At 40.4% G+C, this 20,886-nt stretch overlaps 1 protein-coding gene across 4 annotated transcripts in view; it reads left to right on the top strand.

Annotated features, from left to right (window-relative positions):
• The window catches only part of VTI1A (vesicle transport through interaction with t-SNAREs 1A), a 272,255-nt gene extending 256,407 nt beyond the window's left edge, over nucleotides 1-15,848 (top strand). For 3 of the 4 annotated variants that reach the window (XM_032694607.1, XM_032694603.1, XM_032694604.1), the window contains one exon: nucleotides 4,410-15,848. Coding sequence is in view for 2 of the 4 variants with exons in the window: in XM_032694603.1 (XP_032550494.1) it covers nucleotides 4,410-4,503 (94 nt within the window). In the remaining 2 variants the exon portion in view is untranslated. The remainder of the gene's footprint in view (nucleotides 1-4,409) is intronic. The other variant, XM_032694606.1, reaches the window with a different exon arrangement.
• The last annotated feature ends 5,038 nt before the right edge of the window (nucleotides 15,849-20,886 follow it).

Raw genomic sequence — 20,886 nt, 5'->3', positions numbered from 1 at the left:
CTGTGATTGCTAATTTTCATGACAATTGTTATTGTGCCATCGGTGCTTAATGGCAAGGCATCATTATTCAATGCTGGTCAATCAGGCACTAAGATATGTGCAAGACATCAGGCTGAACCCATATAGATGTCGTGCACTCCCCTGCTAATGAATGCAGTTTTGTAAAAAGGTTTAAACACGGTTGGCATCCTTAATGTAAGGTTTGCAAAAGCTTATTCGGGAACCGCTTTGTGTTTATACGGAGCAGATCTAAACATGGCACAAACAGAGTTAGACCCATTGTGTGTATGTGTGTGTGAAGCTATGGAGAAGGGGTGAATCATTTTGGGTTTTGAAATGTGGAAAGGCAGCACAATTTCTGCCATGGCGGGAGTGAGGGGAACAGATTTGCCAGGAACATCAGTGTTCAGTAATGGATGTGGGACCTGTTCTGCAAAGCAGAGGTTGCTGTGTGCATCAAGGAGGTGATTCTCAAAAGTGGACGGTATCATAAAGTTGGCACTGGCTGGAGGGACCCTCCAGCACAACAGTGGTTGGAGGTCAGGCATCTAGAAAGGTGGAGCAGAAGGAAACTCAAGAGGAGTGGGATGTGCTTTTTGCGTTTTGAGTCCTGAGTGCTCTTCCAGCGCGTCAGTTAACATTACCCTTGCATCTGCTTTAGTTACGGTTTCTATGTGGTTTTGCACCCAAATATTTCGGGCTGCTGTCCATAATAAACTAGATGGAACTTGGTTTAAAAGAGCAGATTTTTCGTCTCTTCTAACTCAAAGTAGAATGAGCCCTTGTGCTCCTAGAGCCTTGAGCATGAAAGGAACAGTAGACATTGGCTGTTAACGAGCTCCTGCACACAGGGCTCCAGCAGAACTTGGTGTGAATTCAGTGCCTTAGCTGCATCGACTAAATGGTTAATTCATCTCATATCAACAGCACTATGATTCATAATGTAAACTTGAGGAATCCTTGATGTTTCAGTCACACATTCCTCTTAATTTGGCCATGCATTCTTTTAAAGCTACACTGTGCTAACTTAATAAAATGCAGCATGCAAATGCACAAGTTTTTGCCTTCAGGCATTTTAGCCATGGATGTTTCAATGGATGTCTTCTTTCAAGTATATATTCTTTTTTAAATTATTTACCCTGTAAACATGCTTTGCATTTTTAAAGAAAAATCTGGGCTTCCTCATTCACCAGATTTTGTTGAATTTAAGGTGTAATAGAGATAAAAGCCTATCATCTGCTTCTTGCAAGCATGTTAGCCTTTGGGATTTTTTTGCAGTGAATATTAGGCCCCATTTTCTTCTCCTTTGGTATTATCTCTCCCTCCCCCACTCAAATTCCTTGATGCTTTGCCTAGAGCAATACCCACTGGCAGTGTCTGGCTGTGACAGTACTATAGGCTTCCCTACAGATGGGTCCTGCCAATGCCAACCATTGTTCTACAACTGTGAGCTGGCTTGACTGTCTTGGATCACTTAAAACCTCCTTTCCTCTTCATTTGTTCTTTACTCTGAAGAGTCGGCCTTGCCTGTTGACTTTGAGATCTGAAATGTGCTGACACCTAGAACTTGTGTTCTCTGTCTGAGCAGCAGCTCCCAGACTTGGACTTAACAGGCACTATTAAGTCCACCTTGGGACCGTTTTGCTACTGCCAAACAGCTCTGTCATTCTTCTCCAAGCCCCATCCTTTGGGCAGTATGCAGTTAGTTTAATTTTACTTTCTCACTTGAAAGAAAAACAGTAAAACTCAATGTTATTCTTTTTTTTAAAGATATAAAATTAATCTTTAACTGTGGGCTTGAATATTAAAAGTATATAATGCTGCAATGTAGATTCTGTTGATAACATCCATCCTATTTCATGATTAATTTGTTCCTTTTAATATGATATTCTTTTGCTGCACTGTGCAGACTAATTCAGATTCCTAGAAATTGAAGTTTGATATGTATTTCCTAGATTCACACCGTAAGTGAACCTTCAGTTTGCAGATACAGGTGGTGGCATGCCTCAGTGTTTTCTTGACAGGGATTTTAGAGACATGGACACTGATTAAATAATCTTACAATTAGGTGTGTACTACCAGGGTATTAAAATAAAGCATTTGGGGGATTCGATGCTTTTTTAAAATTTTTCTTTAGTTTTGCTTCTCAGCCAAAGCAATGATTTTTTCAGTGGACCAGAGATAGGAGGAGCTGATTTAAACACTCAGTATATGTATGCCTTTGCCTAACTATGTGTTAGATTAAGCGAGTTTCACTCACAGTTAATCCTTTGTAAATTAGCATTATGGATGCCTTGGGGCCCACATCCCACAAATAAAATGGTTGTCATGCCAGCTGCACTGTGTATTACTTAAGGCTGAATGTTTTAAGAGTTTTCATGCTTTTAATCTATTTCACTGCTGAGTTTCAATTTTGCTGAGTGTCTTTTCAGGAGTGATGAGGGCTAGTGAGTAAATATATATTCTGGTTTTCATGCATTTGCCTGGGCAAATCGTTTGTTATCAGGTGTTTTGCAGAGAATGTCACACCCTGCTACAAAAGAGAAGCTTGTAAGTTCAGGTGTTAAATTGAAGTGCAAACCAACAAGAACCAAAAGCCCTTAATTAGCTTTGTTTTGTTAGCCTGCTACACTTTTTTTTTTAGGGGGAAAAAAGGAGTGAGAAACATCCCTCCCTCCTCCTCATCCTTTTGGCAGAGTAAATATTGCCTGTTAAGTTTGAATTAGCTGTCATCGCGAAAGAATTAATGCTGTGGTTGAGCCTTTCTAGTGAGGAAGGGAAAAATAAACGAGACAGATCTTAGTTCAGCTTTAAGTGATAAATGAGGACAAAGCAGCCCATTCATCTCCTGCTAGGAAAGTGGACACAAACACTAAAGCAGTTTTGCGGAAGACGTGTCAGCAAATGTGATCATTTTGTAACCTGTCAGGAGGATAGAGAGCTAGTCCTTTTAGAGTGTCACAGGGGAGGGTGTCTGTCTGATGTGACAGTTTTCATCCATCCATTTACTGCTTTTTCTTTAGGTGGGGGGTAAGCAAGGAGAGAGCTGGAGTTGGTTAAAACTGCATTTTTCTTTACACTTTCCAATATAATTTATATGTATATCCACCCGCATCCAAATGAAAAACGTTTACCAAGAAAAACTCCCCTCTGCTCTCTGGAGTTTCTTCTCTCTTTCACTGTGTGAAATATGCTCATTTTAGCACATTACACTCCCTGTCTTCAGATTGTACTCGGTTTGATGTTTCACAAAACACAGTTTTACCTTTTCTTACCATAGTTTGGCTGGTGAAGGCTTTGTTTTGTTTTGTTTTGGTTTACAGAAGCACGAGAAAAAATAAATATAACTTGGAGTGCTTTTGTTGCATTTGGTTGTTGGAGTTTTTTTTGCTATACCTTTCCAATTCTGATGGTAAGGTTCATGTACAAATATGTTTTGCAAAAGTTCCTGTTTTGTGGAGAGCCTGCAAAAATATTCTTCCTTCTCTGTGAGAATGGAATAACAAATGCTGAATTCTTACAATCCAAAATCCTCCATAAAATGCCTCGAATTCTACTGTTTCTTCATTTAGTGATTTTATTTAACCTATTAATTTCAGGAAAAACCTGCAGTGATGTGGTGTCTGATTTTAGAAGCAGGGATTTCTTTCAACAAATGATTGAAAAGTATTAGGACTTCTGGCATCTTTTTTATTTTCACTGATTTCCATTTTTTTATACTTCATAGAAAATGTAACATTTGCCTATTACCATAAGTAAAGGTATGCTACAGAGACAGGAGATGCTTTTACAACATAAGCTTCACAGTTTGACACTTGCTTCTTTATATCATCCTTTTCTTCAAAACTATCTTTTGTACTTTTCCCCTGGTATTTTAGTACAAGTAAGTATCTCATTGACATGTGTTTCCTTGAAATCTTGTTCCTTAATAGTAAAATCCCTTGAAAATTAATGAATTGTTTCTGTTCAGATTAAAAAAGCCGTGAAGATTTCACAATGGTTTTAAAAAATATGATGATATTTACTATTACAGACCACCCTGCTTGGGTTTCATTGACTGAGGACTAATTATTTCATTTGTTCTTCGAAGGTTAATAAATTTGAACATAAAGTATTTCATTTATTCTAATATGTATATAAGTGTATACATAATTAGGAAAAGTCTACTTCTTTCCTGAATGAAAAAGTTGGATTTAAAAGCTACATGAAGAAATATTTGGAAGTAGTGGAAATTGGGAGAAGTAAAAAATAATCAAGATACACAAAATAGTAGAGAAAATCCTGAATTTGTGGGCATATGTCTTTTCTCCAATATGTTTGTGTTCCTTATGATTTTACATATATATTCTGCTATTTTGTTTTATTTTGTTTTATTCACTGGGGTTTTTGTCTCTTCTGCTTTTTTCCAGGATCATCCAAAACCGGATTTTGATTGTTGTCCTGGCAGTCATCATCATCTTCACCACCATGATGGCTATTTTTTTTTCTGTCAGGGGACGCTGATATCTTTGTTCTTCACTAAACAGCAACAAACTGCTTGTTCTCAGTAATTAAGACAAAGTGGTCACATGAATCATTCTCTTGCACTGACAGAGTCTCCCTCTCTTTTCCACTCTTCAACTCAGGTGCAAGTGGTGTAAAATATTTTGTATTATTGATGGCATAGTTGATGGCATGTGGGGCTATTATTTTCTTACATTTTTTGTCTTTATCTGAGTGTTTTCAGGATATTAATATTTGTTGGAGTGAAGGCTTGTTCTGGTATAAAAAGACTTAATGTGTGTTGAATTCAAGCCCAGACAATTAGTCTGTAAGTTGCCAGAGTTTAGCAAGGGAAGAGGGATCTCTGCACTTTTCTTGTGCTACGAGGGGTGTATGAATATCTAGCAGTATCTGACTCTCCGTTATATAGAATATAAGTAAAGCAAAGACCAAATGATGTAGAAAGTGAACCTGCCTCCTGTGACTAACTCCTGATCATGCATTATCGTAATAGATGAAACTTGGTTAAGAACAGTAGCCAGTTTTAGAAAGAGAGCAACCTTAGGAAGATGTTTAAAATCTGATGTGAATGCAATACTCAATTTAACAATTTTTTTGTTTAAAATTAGGCTTTCTTTTCTGCTTATTCAAAGCAATTCCACTTTCATCAAGATCATGAAAATACATCACTTACCTAAAATGTAGTTGTGACCACAGCCCATCTGTTGAATCTCTTTTAAATCTTCCATTGTTAATATATGTACTGATAAGCATACACACTAGGCCCTAAATGAAGACATATAAAGATTCTTATCTATTTGTTGCTGATTGAAAAGAAATCCTAAGTAATAGTTCAGTGACAAATGTGTGATTATAGTGCATTAAACAAAAATCTAGATTTTTAATATTGACCTGACTATGTCGAGACTGCATGTTGGAAATGTTTGAAGTGTATTAAATTCTGATGTGATATTTGCCTTTTTAAACAGAAACTGTAAAAATGTTAATTTATACATGCTTTTAGTTAATATAATATATCACAGTTTCATCTACCTCTGTGTAAATGAGCTGTTTCTCTTTTCCTATTGGCTGTGCTTCTCCTATAGACAGGTTAAGGTCATTTGACTTATAATTAAGCTAACAATTCCAACAAAGGTCTATTGCTGGTGATATCATAAAGTAATTTTCATGATAACTTTTAAATTCATTATTTGCAATCCCTTACAAATATTACAAATTGAGAGGAATTTTAAACTCTTGAACTCCAGCCATGAAATCTTTCCAGAAAGATATTCAAAGAAACAAAAAGCTGCTGAGTTTTAAATTCCCCCCCACATTAGGTAGCACCAAATTCTCATGTGTGCCTTAGTACTTTTGGGGTTTTGTCATCCCTGTCGTCTCTGCCGACTTGCTGTGCTCCTTAGGAGCTGGTTTTGAGATAAACATCTGGGAGTTGATTTTAGCCCTAAATATGTCCCCTGTTTTCTCTACATGGAAAAAACAAATAGTTAAAAGGTTGTGGTGCTGATGCCACATATAAGACATAGAAAGATGATGATAAATGTAGAATGAAAGGATGCACAGGAAAAATGTTATTCATTGAAACTAATGTAAGTACGTATGGTCAGCTCTGGTGTCTGTGTATTACATGCAGCTCACAACAAAGTTTAGAAGTGGTTTATGTGCCAGGTTTCCCTACCAGCTCGTGTCAGTGGCTGTAGGATTGTGCTGGTGCAAAAGTTCCTGGGTAATGCAGACCCACAGTTTCAGGAGGTGATGTTCTGTGCAGCACAGCTCAGTCATGTTCAGCTCCTCACCTTGATGGCTCTGCACTGTCACAGGGTCATGGGACCCTCCTGGCCGCCTCCTGTGGCATCCTCCCCTTTCATCCTTGTGAAGTGTGTGGCATATACCATGTGGTTTTATGTGGCTTTCAGACACGGAAAGATTTGGGTGTTCAGCTACCAGCCTTCAGTCACAATGTGCCCTCAGACTACGCACTTTGGGTTGTGTAAGCAGAGCTCTCGCCGTTAGCTTCGAGTGATGGCACTGAGCTGACTTCAGACAAATTAGGATGAAGCCTGGCAGCATTAGGAGATATTTATCCTCTCCTCAGCAAATTAGGAGATGCATATTCTGTAAAGCAGAAAACTGTCAAGAAGGAAATCTTAAGCTGTCTGTTGCCTAGACATTCTCCGCGTTGCCTCTATAATTTAACTATCATGGGAATTGATTCATGACTACTGATCTTAACAGTGACCTATGACTAGGTTTTGCCCTCTATCTAGCCACCTGCTGGAATCAGCAAAAAGCTGAAAGGAAGCTAGTTTTCCTTATCCCAGTATAAATCTAGGGCATAGTGTCACATCAGATACATCCACTCAGATAGAAATGAGGGAGAGAGAGAGACTGCCACGCAAAGCCTTCATCTTCACTTTTGATGAGCCCACCATCGCTATGTTTCTCTTGCTAACCTGTTAATAACTCCTCTGTGCCTGCTTTGCATCTTCGAGTACTCCCCACATGTAAAATAGTGCTCGAGTGGACATTGCACCCTTCAAAACACGATGTTACTCTTCACTCTCCCCTTTTCATCCAACTCAGGAAGTGTGGGGGTGAGATGTACCAAATCCAGACATTTTGGTGGGGACTGAGTGACTTCGACTGAGAACACAGCCCGAACCACCCACAGGTAGGGTGACACCCCCAGGTCCACGCTTCCCCTGAACTAGTTTGGTTGCATCTATAGCATATCTCTGAATGAATCCAAGTGCTTACAAATGTAAACCTCAAAGAGCAAAATGCTTCTAATGTTGCCAGCCTTTGTGGAGAAACGACAAATTAAAAAACACACGCACGGTGCTGTGTGCGAAATTCATCCTTGCTAAACAGCTGGGCTCACAGAATAAATAAACTAATTCTGCACTGATACAAAATCAAAAGCAATTTAATTAAAGACTCTTAAGTTTTAAAGGGTTTTAAATGCTATACGTTTTGGGGAAATATCAGAAAATGTAGCTTGACTGACGTCAGTTCTCATCTCTGGGATGGGAGGCCATTTGCTATTCTGTTTAAGGCAGGCTGGATTGTCTTATTTTGGAGCCAGCTTGGTGGGGGGTTTTCTTTGCTGCTGCTTCAGAGCTCTGAGCTTCAAAGGCTGAAATTAATGGTGAACAAAATTGTGCGGCTCTGACCATCCCATGCGGGGCAAACCCATCGAGGGTTATCATTAAGTAAAGAAATAAAGAAAAAAAACCCTGCCAGTTCCAAGAAAACCTCATCAGATAATGACCTCTGTGATTGGGTTTTCATTACCAAACAGCATCCAGAGATTGTCTGCCCCATAGAAGAAAAAAAAAAAAAGAAAAGAAAAAGCAACTGTGTCTCTCTCTCTTTCTCTCTTTCGCTCTCTCTCTCCTTTTTTTTTTGCACATCTTTTCTTTAAACCTGTCAGATCATTTCAGTATTTCAAATCCGAGGAAAACAGCCTGCCTGCTGCTGTATTTGAAGTTGTAATGGTGTCAAAAAGTCACGACTGACTGACAGCCGTCAGTCCCAGAGGAGCTCATTAAATCATAAAAACTTGACAAGGAAATAATTGAGCATCACTGGCAACTTGGCGCCTGTTTAGACGTTTTTATTTTCTTTCATTATTAGTCCCCACCATTACGTTCATTAACAAATTGCATTAAACAACTGTTAAGGGCTAATGATTTGTTTATCGCTTTTTTTTATTATTATTATTATTATTTAAACATTAGCTGCGTCATGTGGTACCTCAGCAGCCTCATACTATCATCTGACTGAATATTTTTCCACTCAGAGCTCTGGGTACTGCTGGAATATGAAATAGATTATTCATTACCCTCCTCTTTGCCACTGATTTGGTTTCATGTAGCGTCTTCCACAGAGAAAGATGAAAACTTGTCAAAAATAGGTTATATCTTATTCTAAGGGCAACAATAGCAGCAGGTACAGGCACACTTTAATATTTAATTAAGGCTGATGTTAACCCCTTTAAATGACTTTAGCTGTGAGTAATATTCAAGTGCAGAAGAGAAAAATAATGGTACTTAATTTGCAAACTGTACAGCAGGCATTCATCTTCGAGTTACTAGCAAATTTATAGAATAATTTTAAATAATGAAATTTCCAATCATAAATATTTATGTCCACTTTTTTTTTTTTACGTAGTCATAAATGGACCACTTTTGCATGCATCCTAAATAAAAAAATACATGTCCCTTTCTTTTTTTTGTTTTGAACTGCACCACTCACATTTCAAAATCTGGTAGGACTTTGTAGGGGGGGAAAGAGCTACATGTGAATCCCCAGTAAAGTTGTTAGCTGCGGTAATGACTTGCGTGGTTCTGTTTCTAGCAACTTGACAGCTTATGATAAACTTCAGGAGGATGTGGGCTCAGGCTTCTTTTTTTTTTCCTTTTGGAGGGGACAGCATGTGTTTTGGCATTTTTTTTTTGTTTTTGTACAAAACCATGAGAAGGTTTTGGTTTGAAACAGATAAAAATAACTGCTACTTTTTATAGAAGAAGTATTTATCTCTAAGTATATTTTCTCTGTGTAGTTTCAGTTGTAAATAATCCTCTTACAGAAGGAGAAGCTTCAGGAGAATTTTAAGATGGTAAAAAAGGAAACAGTCAAAGGCAGGGTACATGTTAGTCTTCCTTTGCTTTATAATAGTCAGTCTTTGATCTTTTCTTACTCAATACATCTGAATGCAGTTTGCATTCAGCATTTACAGTGGGTCCTTATGTAGGGCTGATGGCAGAGACGGCGAGCGAGGTGCGATGACGTATGGTGGGATGCTGCAGAGCAAACCCTAGTCGGCAAAGCTCCCTTGCGCTTCCTTGGGATAATTTGTCACTTCTGGAGTCACGTGGGGGAAGAGGCATGTAGCAGGTGAATATTTTATCAACTACTGCCTGGCAATGGGTGTTATCATACACCCTGAGCAGCCTTTGGCCACAGTGGCCAGAGCAGCACACTGGCTCCTTGACGTACCCACAGCCTGACGTGGATGCACTGTCCCAGCTCTGTGCATGCTGGGAAACAGAGGTGCATGGTGAAAAGCATTTTAGCATCCTCAACTGCCGTGCTTTATTTGTCACACATAAATAATGAAGGCATCTACAGGAGAGGGAGGGAAAAAAAGAGCTTATATTCTGAGAACCAGTGAACTTGTGCACTCTTTATCCCTTTATCCAAACAACTGCCTTTGGCATGAATAACGGCTCAGCTGATACCAAGCTCCATATTGATCTGTTGCTCAGGAAGGTCTGCTGGTAGTTCCTTGGACTTTTCCTGAAGGTATGGGCCGTAACAGGTCGGTACTGTTGGGACCTATGCTTCTATCTCCATCTCATGCCAGACAAGTTCAACAGGGACGGACCCAGAAAGGGGGAGCTCCCAGCCCTCAGTCTGTGCAGCTCTCTGTTTCCCACAAACACATAGACATGATTACCTCTTCATGTCAGAAAACCTGCTTGAGGGACTGTTGTGCCCAAGTATAAGTAAAATGGTGTCTGCAGTTGGAGAGGCATCCTGGAGTGGATCTGGGAATAGTCTGCTTTTCCCCAGGCAGCAAAAATTTTTTTAAAAACTCTACATAACCTACAAATGCTTCTTATTCTGTGGAGTAGGCTAACAGTGAGGAGCTGTATTATCCACAGGTGGTACCTCTGCACCATCCAGGCACTGCAGTGTTTTGGTGAACTGCTGCAGATTTATCTTGCAATTCTGGGAGTGCAGCCTGGGTACTCCCTCACTGCTTTTAGCCTTGGCCTTATCACAAGGAGAGATACTGGGTTGTGGTGGTGGTATAACTGATGAAGAATGTAAAGTCTGCAAGCCAAGGTTTCCTGTGAGGCCAGTGCCTGTTCATTAATGGGACATTCAGGAGCATGCAAAGTGAAAGGGTTAGGTGGATGTCTGCCCTGCCAGAGAACACTGTTGGAAAGTGAAAGTTTTACACATTTTAAAGGGTCCTAAGCAGTTCAGAGCCATTAAACTCTGTACAGGAAAGTGGCCTGTCCCTGCTGTCCTGTGGCCAGAGAGGTCAATAATGCTGCCAAGCCTGCATTGCCAGCGTTATGGTGCGTGCTTCCTGCTGGCTGCCATGTTGTGACTGCTCTCCTGGACCAAACCCAAAGAAAACCTTCTATTGCTGCTTCTTTGTTCAGTTGCATTCTCCATTCAGACCCATGACCTTGTCCAGTCAGCACTGTCTCCAGTGAACGTGATCTGCTTCTGTGGATTTAATGAACTTTCCAGTTCTCTTCTGCACCCAGCTAAGTAACATTGCCTCTTGCCTGAGCTGCATGCCTTGCCTGCATGCATTTGTCTGTATGTTCTCCTTTTATTGACATTGCTTGAAGGAGTTGTAGCCAGGCATGCCTACCAAAGCAGAAAAAAAATAGCCTATGAGTTTACCACAGCACGAGAAAATTGCTTGTAAGTAAGAATAGTATTTAGCCTTCTCTTCTTAGTAGAAACATGCTTACGCCTTTGCTCTGTCTCATTTGATGAATTTGTCTTCCCATCCCCTACTAACTTTGAGACTTTGACCAAATTCAGGCATATGTAATAGAAGAGCAGAGCTCTCAAAAATTCCTATTGGTTTCAGGAAAAAAAGCAGCCAAGGGGAGAGACATCCCGCTGGCATCCCCACCAAGAGAAAGGCTGCAGCGTGACATCCACCCAAATTGGACACTACCTGGGAGGGAGAAATTATAAATACCTCTCTCCCCAGGAAAAGCTCACATCCCATTTAGATACTAGAGAATCCAACCCCGAGGAAACAAGGCCTCATTAGTGTCATTGCTGGAGGAACTACTTAATTAAAGGACAACAGAGTTGAGAGCATTGTTATGTAGGCCTTTGTTCCTTACACCTGGTCATTTCCATTGATGTAAAATGTCATCTTTCTAATCTGGTAGCATTTTGCACCCACTTTAGACAAGTATTCCTGACCAGCCAAGGAGGTGCAGAGCAGGGAAGAATCAGACCTTATTACTGAGGTAATTATAGCCTCACCTAACCATCAGGCAAAGGGTGTACACCTCTATTAGCCAGTGCTCCTACAAAGAGAACAAAGGCTGGCTGCAAAGTGGGAGCCACCCAAGGAGCATCCCTGTGTCCAGCTACACCACTCTGGGGCAGCAGACACGCTGGGGAGGTCATGACCACAGGCTCCCGCATCACCCAGTCTCCTGCTTGCCTTCCTGGCTTTAAATCCAGCTTGGCTTAGCAACACTGGTGAAGGCCGTGAGGTGAGGAAACTAAAACAGGGAACACTACCATCACCGAGGAAATCAGCTCAGTTAAAATGCTAAAGGAGGTAGGGGGTGGCTTTCAAAGCTTGTCTCAGCAACTAGCCTAATTCTATTTTCAAAAGCCACTGTTGAGTGCTTTTGAAAATTTCATCCTAGATGCTTGGCTCAAAGACCTTAACCAAAGATTTATTTTTTTTCTCTGCTATATGAAAGCTAAATATAAACCGACTTTATTGAACAAAAACCTAACAAAACCCCTGTTGCAGGTCTAGAAAAATCTTTACTGAGAAAATCAAATTATTGGAGACCAGCATCTGAAGCGTCCTTCAGGTTCGGATGCCTCTTGTTTTGTATACGCAGTTTGACATACAAAAAAAAAATATTTCTAACAGCAAATATTTGCTTTCTGTTCTTTTTGTCTTCTCTTTATTTGCCTTTTGTTCTCCTGCCCTCAGAAAATCAAGACCTGATTGTCTCCGGATGAGCAGTTAAAGTTGCTTTAGAACACATGGATTAGTCTATTTTACCCATACAAGTAGGTGCATATGTGTGTCTACTGTTTGAACAGCGTCTTAATGACTTTTCCACTGATGGGCTGTGGACCACAGGCAAGTAATAAAGTTAGTCTGTGCCTCAGTTTACCCACCACAACTTCATTAATGCTAACCTACCTCACGAGGTGTTGTAATGTTTAATATATTGTGTGCTCTGTAATCCTTGGATTAAATGCATTATGTAAGTGAAAAGCACCCATTTGATGTGTATGTAAATGCTGCAGTATTATAGGTAGGAGGGTCATTTGGGTGTAAGTGTAATACAAGCGCTGGCAAAAGGCAAAAGGGATTCCATTGTATTGACTTATTTTTAAAGAGCTTTTTATTTACTCAAATGCTCTGGACACCCAGAAAGAGAGACATTCCTCACTAAGCAGCTCTGCTGTTTCATCTGTCTTGGAGTGCTTTGATAAATGGATTGAAACTTGTCAGCTTTTCCTGTAGTTTCTGAAACTCCCTCTGGAAACTCTGTTGAAACGTTATTATTGTAACTTCTTAGAGCACTACTTAATGAATTGTAACAGGTATCCCTGCAAGTTCTACAGATGCTGTGAGGACTGCACTTCCTTCCCTTCCCACAGCAGAAGCAAACCAGTGCCACCACAAACACCAGGCACAGAGTGCACGTTCCCAACCACCAAAGCAGCTGGTCTCTTGCAGGGACAACACTTCTTACCTTCATAAGGCTTCATCCCCAGCCTTGTGTCCAGCTGCGTGATCGGTCAAACTCCAGGGACATTGAACATAGCCAGATGTTGTCCTTTGAGTTGGAGAATAATTTTATTTTTTAAGAAGAAACCTTAAGAAGAATGACAATTAGTGTGGGTCTAGGTCTGTGTTGGTTGATTTCCTCTGTCTCTAGGATGAGATGTTGTAGTAGTGCCTGAACTATCATGCAACTTGGACTGGTGACTTGGACAGTCTAAACTCGCACTACCCACAGGTCCTAGCTGCCCTCAGAGCAGCTCTTTCTCAGACAGACAACAGTTACATGACATTACCACATGGACAGATGAGATGAATGGAGAGAGCAGTAAGTGTGGCACCTCCTCTGAAGCACAGGACTGACCCTTCAGGGCCATTAGGTCTGCTTGAGGAAATCTGCAGAAAGGGTGGTCAGAGGTGCCCGACAGGGACACGTGTGTAGCATGGAGCTAGAGAGCAGAAAGAAGTCAACGATGATGAGGTCATCTTGAACCCCAGTAATGTCCTATCCTGTTGCATCCTGCAGTGGAGCAGTGGGATGCCTTGGTGACTTCTGATTTCCTGCCTCCAACTTATTCAAAGGAATCTTGCTCCTCCTCTGCTCTCTCCAGAGCAGGGGTGGTGTGACCACTGATATACTTGGTTTGGCAGCTTGGTTGTGCTGGGTAGGCTCAAAGATCCTTGTCCTGATGCAATGGTTGCTTGAGAGTTTAAAAGTTTTTTCATTTTTTTTCTATTTTTTTTTTAAGTCTTCTCGCTGGGTTTTAGTTGTTTTTATAAGAATACAGAATTGAGCTATTGATATTCACGTTGTCACGAAGTGCGAAATGGCCAACTGCACAACCTCCACAGCATCACCATTTGTGCCCCATGCCTCACATGGTTCAGCTGGCAGGTGCCATAGACAGTGCTGCCCATCTCCAGCCTGAAAAATAAGAGTGTGCCTTCCCCTGGCCTCCAAACAGGAACTTGGGCCATCCTGAGTGAGGTCTTGAGGAAGAACGGGGGGGAATTTTGGAGAAGGTCCTGATCAGTATGGTGTAGGATCAGAACTATGAGGTGGCTGCGTATAGGTCACATCTCCCCAGTGAGGCCTCAGAGGTGCTTCCATTGCTCTCAGCACATTGAAGCCATCTGTGATTATTCTCAGCCTTTTATTTCACTTTTTATTAATATTTTGCATATTAAAATTTGTGTAGGCAGCCAGAAGAGAGCAGCATCTACACAATACTCGATGCAATGGAGAGGATTAGGAATCAGTGGCTCAGTTCATTGGGACCTAAACTGGGGGGCTATGGGGGTGATAAAGTATCCTTTCTTTACACTACATTTTAAAAGTACTTTCAATTTTATTCTGTGTGCCCTTACTAAAATACATCTATGACCAATACTGCTTTGTGGTCTCAGCTGATAGCTTCAAAAAATTAAATATAACCAGGGTTACCTTGGACTTTTTGCTGAGCTGTTCACATATGCTTTTAAAGCTTCTTCCCTCTTCTCAACCAGTCCAAACCTATAGGTTCCCATACCTAGGTACATTGATGTCAAAGTAAGAAATTATTTTCAAAATAAGGACTAATGAATTGGGAATTTTTCAGCTGCCCTTGCATGAAATTCCTCCAATATTTTTATTCACAGTAGGAATGCTCTGGGAATCAAACCTGCTAGTTACTTCTGTTTATTCCTCCCAAAGTGAAATTATCCATGTCCTCTTGTCCCTCGTGAGATCCTGGAGGAAACTGTCTGTGCACACACATTGACACATCTTTGGTGCATTCCACACGAGCCAGTGAAATTACACCAGAAATATGAATTTAGCCCACACAGCATGTGTGTGCTGTGCTGTCCATACAGGGCACACACACACCCCAGCAAATCCTCCCATTTAAATTTCAGAATAAGCCGTTCAAGACAGTCCTGTGTGATTCCCTTCATGACTGTGTTCTGTATACACTTCTTGAAAATGAATCGGTATTCTGTGAATTTTACCACTTTGCAAAAATATTTGACGTGAATTAGTTGTTTTGAGTATTGAGGTTTTTGAAATCTCAGTAATTGTCATGATTGCTGTGTGTAATAGAAATTAGAAGGATGCCTGGGTTTTGGCTTTGAAGCTACCTACTTCTAAGAGGACATTTTTTAAGTTTTCTTTTTAAGGTGCTTCTTTGTGCCCCAGCTAAACTTTCCTCAGATTACGTGTTAGCAATCATAGCTGTTCTATAGTTAGATTTTAATCAGCCTCAGTACACAGTAATGTTAAACACTGAAAGAGCTACTAATTAATCGCCTTTCTGTATGTAACAGAGAGATAAATATCCATCCCGGAGGAATTGTAATTTCATGGTTTCTAATGATGGTTAGATTACATTATCTGGATCACTTAGGCTGTGGGTGTCATAAAAAATGCTCAAAGTCATTTATATTCAGTTTAATTTTTTTTTTAACTTTGTAAGCCTGGGAAAATAATGCGGTGTTAGCAAGTCTGTTTCATATTTTAGTTAAATATACCTTTGTTGCACTGACTGAATGGATTCAGATGACAGTGACAAACTCAGTTCTTTTCTATTTAACATGCACCTTCTCCAATCAAATTAACAATGTACAAATCTTCATCGGGCTGCTGCAGAAGAGTCTGTTGAGTTCCTCAGCGTTGTTGAGCTTTGGGCAAAGGTTTTCTTTTTGGATGTCAGTTTGCAATGAGTGTTTTCTGCTAATTTTGTACGTTCTGTGAAGTCTCAGTTGTCTGTCTTGAACCAAGAAATAACTGGACTTTCGGGTTATATCAGGCTGTGGCTCAAATAAAATAATACAATCCGACAGCAGTGCGAACCTCTCATTTTCCCCTCCCCACTTCTAACTGATTGGAGTCCACACGACTTGGGCTCCTGCACATCTGCATACACGTCACACTTAAAATTTGGTAGCTAAAAGAATATTAAAAATAAGATCCTACTCCATGTGTATATTGTAATAGCTAATAGTTGCATATTTTGAAGTTCTCCTCATTCATATTTAAAAGGCTGAGTCTTCTTTGAACTACTGTGTTGGAGGGGGAAGTTAATTGTTTCTGAATGAGGATGATACTCCCTTTCCATATCAATTATGTGTACTGCTCCAAATTACCAATAATGCCCATTTCCAAACTCAATCGTTTGCAGTTTTATGTGTGCTTGCAGAGAGTTGTCCAGGTTCCAGGGCTGCAGCCCCTTCCTGCATCCACTGAGAACCAGAGGTGGGAGGGAACCCCAGAGGAGGAAGGTGAGATAAGGAAACGCGATATATTTCCAAGAGAGAGTTTGTCATCAGTTCGCTAAAATTGCTTCTGAAGTTTTGCTGGCAACGGTTTTACATGTCTGCCTTAGTGACGAAGGAACTGTACTGTCTTAATAGAGAACTCCAGAACTTCAGAAGGGTTTCTCCTTGTTTGAATGCACAGCACAATGAATTTGTACCCACAGAGCATTCACCACTTACATTTCAAAACCTACAGCACACTAAACGTGAAACTTTTGTTCAAATTTCAAGGATTTTGATAGCCCAAGTGAATAGACACTGCCTATTGATTTTTCCCTTACAATGACTCTTGGATAACCTATTTTCTCATTTATTTTTAACGACAGCTCATGAGATTTTACAGCAATTCTGCCCAACCTCCTAATATCAAAATCCCTCCTTGACCCTGAAAATTGTAATTCTGCTATAGATCACAGCTGCTGAATATTACCTTTTACTAAGCTGGTTAAATAAAATATGTCCAAATCACTAGATCCCACAGGCCATGACTGCAATTCTAATTATACAGGGTCTGTATTTCTGCTCTACAGTACAGAAAAGCACAGCTCTCTCTGAGTCCACACCAAAGTGTGGGAATCCAGAATATTGGTTCTAGTTTTGAATTTGAAAAAAAAAAAAAAAGTTACAGTGCTCTTCAGTGATTTTCCTGTAAAACTTTTACAAGGGAACCAAACCCTTTTGATGTGTTCCATACAATAAAATGCTGTGTAAGTCTGGAGGACAGAAGCATGCGGCGAGAATTTTCTTGTGTCTGGGGGATGGGTGTATTTGATGTGTACCCATTCAAAATCAAAAATCGGAAAAAAAAGAAGAAAAAGAAAAAAGAAAAAAAAATCTCACACTACTCTTAGGCTGCATATTCTACACAATAGCTCAGGAAACCAGTGTAAGGAAACTAATTTTGGCCATTAAACATATCCTTTCCCCTCCCACTGCTTATTCAAAGAGTGATCACATGCTCCCTGCTGCAAGTTACACCTTTATAGAATTTAGATATGGAAGAAAACTATTAGATTAGCTGTTCCACCTACTGATGTGGGATTGTTCCCTGGAGAACCTTATTCATTAGTGCATCACTGCCTAACCTTGTGGGCACACTGTGCCAAGAACATCTTGGTTTTGTTCTGCTTTTTCCTCTTGTCCTTTCCTTCTGGTGCTGAGAGCGGCTGAGGGGGTGATTTGGTGAGGAGCGTGGTGGACAAGGTGGAATTCTTCAGCTTCATAGTCAGGCTGGTGGTTTGGATGCTTGAGTGTGTACGTACTTATGTGGATGACTAGTTTGTATACTTTTTTAATTAGTATCCAAGTTCAGAGGACTAGACAGGGCATGATCTTTTTCAGCATAATTCGCTGAAAGATCTTCTGGAGCCCAGTGGTCTCCTACAGCAAATTACCTTCATGGCTTGCCCTGCAGTGTCTCAGATCTAGCTTCCATTTTACTTTCTGCTTTCGCTCTTTTGTGAGCAGATAGAGCCAAACTTTTAATTGCTTGTCTGCCAGGGAAGGCAGCTTGGCATTTTGCTGCTTTTCCAGGACAGAAAGTTTTGTTCTGTGGTCTGACCCCATAAAACTCTGAGTTTTCCAGGACAGCGCCGGGTGCTTGGCATGCCTCACAGTTGTGCCTGGTATCGGGGTGCTTTCAGCTGAGTTTCCTACTGCAAACTTTTCTTCTCAGAGCTTCACTTGCACCTTTTGTCCTCGTGAGGACTTCAGCATCAGCCCCTTCTCTGGGGTCAGCCACTTGTGATTTAATAGCCTGATTCAGAGCCACTATTGAAGCACCTCCAGTCCATCACTTTAGGCAAGTTTATTTGTTCCTACCATGTGGGAGCTGCCAGCTCTCCCACATTCTGGGGCCCTGTGGGTTTGAACTCTGCACCACATTGCAGCTTTACCTTTCCTCCATGGGCTACCCACACCGGCACTACACCCTCCAGGCCTCTGCAAGGTCCCCAGAGCTGGAACCAAGGTCCAGAGTGGTCTGACCGCAAGCAGACATCTTCTGACCCCAACAGGGACCATCATGAGACCTGCAGAGCCCAGACCAGGGACAGGGAGCCATTGCCACACAGGGTACCCTGCATCCTTTGGAGATGTACTTCCACTTTGTCTGGGGACCTGGTCCTTGGAGCTTCCCTTCTGTTCGTGGAGACTGGAAAAAGTGGGGGAAAGGGAGGGGAGCAAAGGTGACCACTTCCATTCTGCAGTTTCAAAGTTCTGGTTTCCACCCTCAGACTATAATAAATGGCTGCTGAGTTACCTGACACGGAGCTAAAGTCTGTAGGGTGAATTTTCAGAGCAACGCAGAGGAAATTATATGCACAATTACTGTTGTTAACAGAGACTGGGCATGTAACTCCCTGCACAGCAGGCTGGAAATCTTCCCCATGCATGTTTAATGGAGTTTGGGTTGCTACAATCCTGGGGCTGTGTCCCTTTTCTAATGTGTACTGTCCTGAATGAAACAAAGGAAGTACTGAATGTAAAAGAGATTTTATTTTGCTGTTAAAATAATATTTTCTTGATCTACAGCCTTCCTCTAATGCCAAAGCACTTCTTCCATCACTCAGTGATCTCTTAACCTTTCTGTTCTGTGAGGAAAAAAAAAAAAGAGAGGGAAAAAAAATCATTTATTTTTTATTTTTCTCCTAAATGTGTTCCACGTAACATGCTCATCAATGTTCATACAAATGAGTATATACATGTTCATACAGGCAGTGCAGTTATTCTAGTGATGCATATTGTTGAAACAGGTGTAGGTCAAAACACAGAAAATATCTGTCTAAATCTTAATGTGCAAATGCTTCTGAGTAAATAATATATTTGTACATCCTCATAGGAAAATGAATTATATGTGTCATTTCACTAATCAGGCATGTATTTCAAATGTCTCCCTACTCAAGAGGTTATTAATGTGGTATTTAAACTTCAACACATTGTACACTAGGAAAGGTCTGTAAATTTGGGATTGTCTTTTGCTTCCATGCTGCTTATTTAGTTTTATGTGCCGTAATTGTTTTTCTTCCCCATAAAGAAGGTTATCAACTTCTGCACCTAGATCAATTCAAATGGTCTTTAGTTATCTTCCATAAAAATTAAATTACTCCTCTAAACTAACAGTTTTGCAGCTGCAATGAGCTTATATTTACAGCTGTGCCATCTCATTGACTGAAATATTCTTCTACCGCACTGGGCTTGACTCTCCAGCTTTCTGCAAAGTCTGAAGGCAGAAGGCAAGGTGCTGTAAAGCAAGACTAGAAACACTGAAGTAAAAACACATACACATCAAATATATACATATAAAAGTACATCAAATACATATACAAGTTTCTAAAAGGTTTCAATCACTCTAAAATTGCACATGATTGCTCCTAGGCTCCCCAAAATGCTTTCATCTAAGAGCAGAAAAAAGTGTAGTTTTAAAAGCATTGTTGGGGCATGTCTAATAGATTTGTCCAACTCTCTCTGTCTTGATATATGCAGGATAGTTGATTGTATTCTCCTAAGCACAGATCTTGAAACTGTAAATAAATTTTTGAAGTAAATAGTCACAATAACTGCTTAATGAAATATCACACACCAGCAGTTCTGAATACAAAAAAAAAAAAAAAAGTTCAAAACTACTGTGTGGTGTCTCTTTTTACTGGAAATGGGCTTTTACTTTTAAACTTCTGTTATATTTGGAGACAAGCAATCCCACTGAAAATGATACCACTACTAATAGGGAACATATTATCTTTCATGTGGGTACTTTTTTTCATGTTTAAGGTTTCTTTGTTATTATCTCAGTAGCAAGACTCTCCACAGTCTTAGGCAGAAAATCAAAATATGCCTTAAAGCAATAATCTTTTAATAAGTATCAAATGTCTTTCAATGAGATAAAAGAATTCTGTAGTGTGCTTATATACACATACCCACACACACACACTTACTTCACCATTAATCTTCTTTTATACCTTTTCAACAATATTTTTGGGAATATCATGGTTTCTGTTTTATGCTTTCTTAACCAAGACTAAACCCTCCTCATAAATCTTAGATAACTGAACTTCTAAATGCTATTAAAAATTTTGTTAAAATTGTTTTCTCCAATTGTTGGGCCTCCTTGTCCTGAGAACTTCGGGAGATGTTTCCATCAGCTGAAACAGGGATGTTACTCCACAATTCTTTAAGACATCAGCTTGAAGACGTTGGATATTCACAGGGTGGAGGGTATTCACACAGACAAATTCAGAGGAGGTGCTGGGAGCATATGTAACTCTGCTCATGAACACTGGAGCACTGGGCTTCATCATCTGGGCCCAGACTTGTCCCACGCAACTTTAGTTCTTATCTGGGGAAATGATATTAGAAGGTTAGTGAGCTGAGGTCTCTTCTCTAGGCATCAAAGATACAAGAGCAAGATCCCTAAAATTAGACTGAGGAAATGCCCTGCCAGTTTCCTGCCAAGGAGGACAGGGATGAATGCAGCTGACAGGGTTACTCTGCAGGGGGCAAGCAGAGAAGGTCTGGATGCCACTGATGAGGGGCACAGGTTCCTTTGCTAATCAGGGGAAAGA

Source organism: Chiroxiphia lanceolata, chromosome 8 (genome assembly GCF_009829145.1).
Source record: "Chiroxiphia lanceolata isolate bChiLan1 chromosome 8, bChiLan1.pri, whole genome shotgun sequence".
Lineage (NCBI taxonomy): Eukaryota > Metazoa > Chordata > Aves > Passeriformes > Pipridae > Chiroxiphia > Chiroxiphia lanceolata.
The sequence above is the reverse complement of the archived record's forward strand: the minus strand, read 5'-3'. Positions and strand labels throughout refer to the sequence as shown.